We start from the raw sequence: 3,247 nt of genomic DNA on the forward strand, positions 1-3,247 counted from the left end.
CAGATCCTTGAGCGAGCAAGTAAATGCTCTAAAGGAGATAAGAATCTGAAAACTGAAGAGACAACTGTTTTTACAGAGGAAGATTTTAAGAACTTTGAAGAGGAATACATTGATACGTAGATCATTGTGTATAATAACAGTTTAGAATCGTTAAAGAAAGATTGTCATCGTATAATCGTAGCTACAGTACTGACTGTTTTCTAATGGGATGTTTTCGGAAAGCAAAAGTATGGCTTTTAACTGTTTGATATCTTGGAAGTCTATAGGCATGTGTGCTTAACTGTCGAACAATGCGTGACGCTTTACTTGGAAAAATATTCATTTTGTTCAGTAGTTTATTTTACTTTCTTTACACCGTTTGGGTTATAGCTCTACCCTTTGTTGATGATGGACATCCTCTTAGGCTTCTGTTTCCATCTGTTCATTATGCTCTTTTGATCCCTGCTTTCATGGGACTTGGCTTTATTGGAGGACTAATAGTTTTTACTGTATATGCAATTCACCAGCCATGAAAAAGTGGCTTGTAATTGGTGTCTCAGGTGTAACGTGTGGTGGGAAGACAACAGTTGCACGTTCTTTGCATGAAAGCCTTTCAGGTTCATATCTATTGTGCCAGGATGACTATTTTCTGCCTCCAGATAGCAGAAAGCATACATGGATCCCAACACTGAACCACATAAACTGGGAGATAATGTCAAGTGTTGATATGAACAAAATGTGGGCAGACATTAAAAGAATTACCCAGTTTAATTTCCTGCAGCATTTTAGCCATTGCAAAATACACGAAGAAAAAAGTAGTAATGACCTACCACTGATGAATTTTGAAGCTTTAGCAGGTGAATTACCATTTCATATCTTAATAATTGAAGGATTTTTGGTATTAAATTATCAGCCGATTGTGGAAATTTGTCACTTAAAATATTATTTAACACTTACCAGGGATCAATGCTGGGAAAGAAGGAAAGTTCGTATCTATGATCCCCCTGATGTACCTGGTTATTTTGATGTGTGTGTTTGGCCTGAGTATGAAAAACACAGGGATGAAGTTTTTCAGACTGTTGCTGATGTTCATATTATAGATGGTACAAATGATGTGAGGCAAGTTGTGTCTAATATATTTCTTGACATAATGAAATATAAGAAAATTACCATGTGAACTATTTGATTTATCTCTAATTTTCTTGAGATTCATGTAGCAATGAATTTTTTATTATGTTCACAAAACTTTCTAAGTCACTGTACAAGAAATTCAAAATTGAGAAAGTATAACATATAACACAAACTACTTCTCAATGTACAGATCCCCAAACAAGATGGAAGTTAAATAAATAAAAACTAGATTATAATGTTGTGTTTTTAGACATCTATGTCAAGAAATAGAAATTTTAACAGGATGTTCTTCAAAATAAATAATGAATTTGCACATGGATTCAGATGTCCCTATTTCCCAAATATTTGTTTCCTTTTATAATACTGTAGTCCTTTGATAATATTTCAGCTTCAAAATTCTGCAATTTCATATAAAGAATGCAGTAGATAACCCCCTTTCAGTCTTGATGTGCAATATATTGGACATGGCCTTTTACACATGTTGTAATAGCAAATGATTTCATTCACCTTTTACACTCAGTAGCCTATTTATTGGACATCTGTCACTTTTAGTTTCGCAGTTCTTGATGACCTCTGTTGCTGGACTGCTGTACTACATCAGAAAACAGTGAAGATGATGGACCCATTGCAAAATGCTCCAGGGAAGTCATTTACATATTAATTACTGCAATAGGCACACTTCCTTGTGCTCGAAAGTGTTTGTTGAGAAAGAGTTATCTGTAAAGATTGAGTTTGTGGTAACTTTTGACTGCTTATTTCATATTCTCAAGTATCTACCAGACCCAGTGTCCAGTTTATTGGACTTCCTTTTATTTTTGAACCAAATATGACAAATTTTAATTTTACTCAAATATGGAGTCAATATTCATGGAAAAAATGCAAGAATATTGTTTTATGTTTTTCAAATATTTTAGGGCTGAAGTTATTTTTAATGTAAGAAAGGTATTAGTGTAATGTTCTGACTGTACAAGTTAGCACTGGGGCCAGAGATGAGTGCACTCAGTAAATTAAATTAGTATCATTACATAACAATTATACTTTCGTGGTCGGTAGTGTGGAATATTAAAGTTCTTTAGGATAGGTCTTTTTGATTTTATGTCATCATCGCTGCCACCAACTGTTGCAAGATGAAATTCTAATTCAAAGGAATTGCAACTTCTAGAAGCTCTTCAGCAGAAATAATATTGGGATCTTAGTGTAATTTTCTCATTTCTTTGGTTCCAACAAATGGGGTATCTACTGACTTAATCATTATCTACTGACTTCATCATATTATCATGCAGTTCTTGTTTCCTTAGCACCACTTTAAGTATTGTGTTAGAAGCACCATAATATCAGCCAGAAAGCAAGAATAATTTTGTCTTAAAATTGTTGTAGCTATCATTAACACAAATACCTACTCTCTATAATCATAAGCTCTGTGCAGTAAAAACTTCAGCAACTACCATTGGTTGTGTTGAGGAAACATTGTGTGAAACAGCACATCAAGAATTTCGCTTAACAACCTGCATCATGAGGAATGTGCAAACTAGAAAGAAAATACTCAAGTCTCATTTTGATAGAGTGGATGGCTGTTAAGACACAGTTGTAAATGAATGACCTCTAGGGCACCTGTTGTACTTTGGTTAAGCCAGTCCTCATCAGGCAACCGAAGCTCTACTTGAATCATATTTTCCACGTTGTTTGTGGTGACAATATGGGAGATAGATAGATAGAGGGAGGGAGAGGGAAGGAGGGGGGGGGGAGGGGGGGGGTGTTAAGCAGTGGTCTTCAAAGGTTGCTGCAGATTGTAACTGGACATGACAAGAATCTCAGAACATGTTTCATTTGCACAACAAAAAGCCGAGTCCTGGAAACCGTATTGGAAGTAAATAAAGATGAAACTTTGGCTTGGCAGACACAGCCACAGGAGGGCCAGAGTGACAAAGCAAGGGGGCCTTTAACATAAGTTATGTGACAGAATTGATGAAGCAAGGTCCTTAGACAATAAAGGGGGTCGGAGTTGAAATAGATAGCAAGAAAGAAGGGTCATGTTGGGGAATATACCTCGTCAAGAGAAGCCAATGAAGGGTTGAGGACATTGTTCAAGACCATATAGGGAAAGGCCTCCTATACTCCCACTCAGTCTCTGAAGAAC

General features: G+C 36.1%; 1 protein-coding gene across 1 annotated transcript; it reads left to right on the plus strand.

The window, feature by feature from the left end:
* Positions 1–371: 371 nt before the first annotated feature.
* Positions 372–1,855, plus strand: LOC126475498 (nicotinamide riboside kinase 1). The gene has a single exon (XM_050103405.1). The coding sequence runs from the start codon at positions 509–511 to the stop codon at positions 1,154–1,156; it is 648 nt and encodes a 215-aa protein (XP_049959362.1). The 5' UTR covers positions 372–508; the 3' UTR covers positions 1,157–1,855.
* Positions 1,856–3,247: the final 1,392 nt, after the last annotated feature.

The sequence above is a fragment of the Schistocerca serialis genome, chromosome 4 (assembly GCF_023864345.2).
Source record: "Schistocerca serialis cubense isolate TAMUIC-IGC-003099 chromosome 4, iqSchSeri2.2, whole genome shotgun sequence".
NCBI lineage: Eukaryota > Metazoa > Arthropoda > Insecta > Orthoptera > Acrididae > Schistocerca > Schistocerca serialis.

What these genes read in the sequence shown, in the direction of transcription:
- LOC126475498 (XM_050103405.1), top strand. Translation starts at nt 509, where the DNA reads ATGAAAAAGTGGCTTGTAATTGGTGTCTCAGGTGTAACGTGTGGTGGG.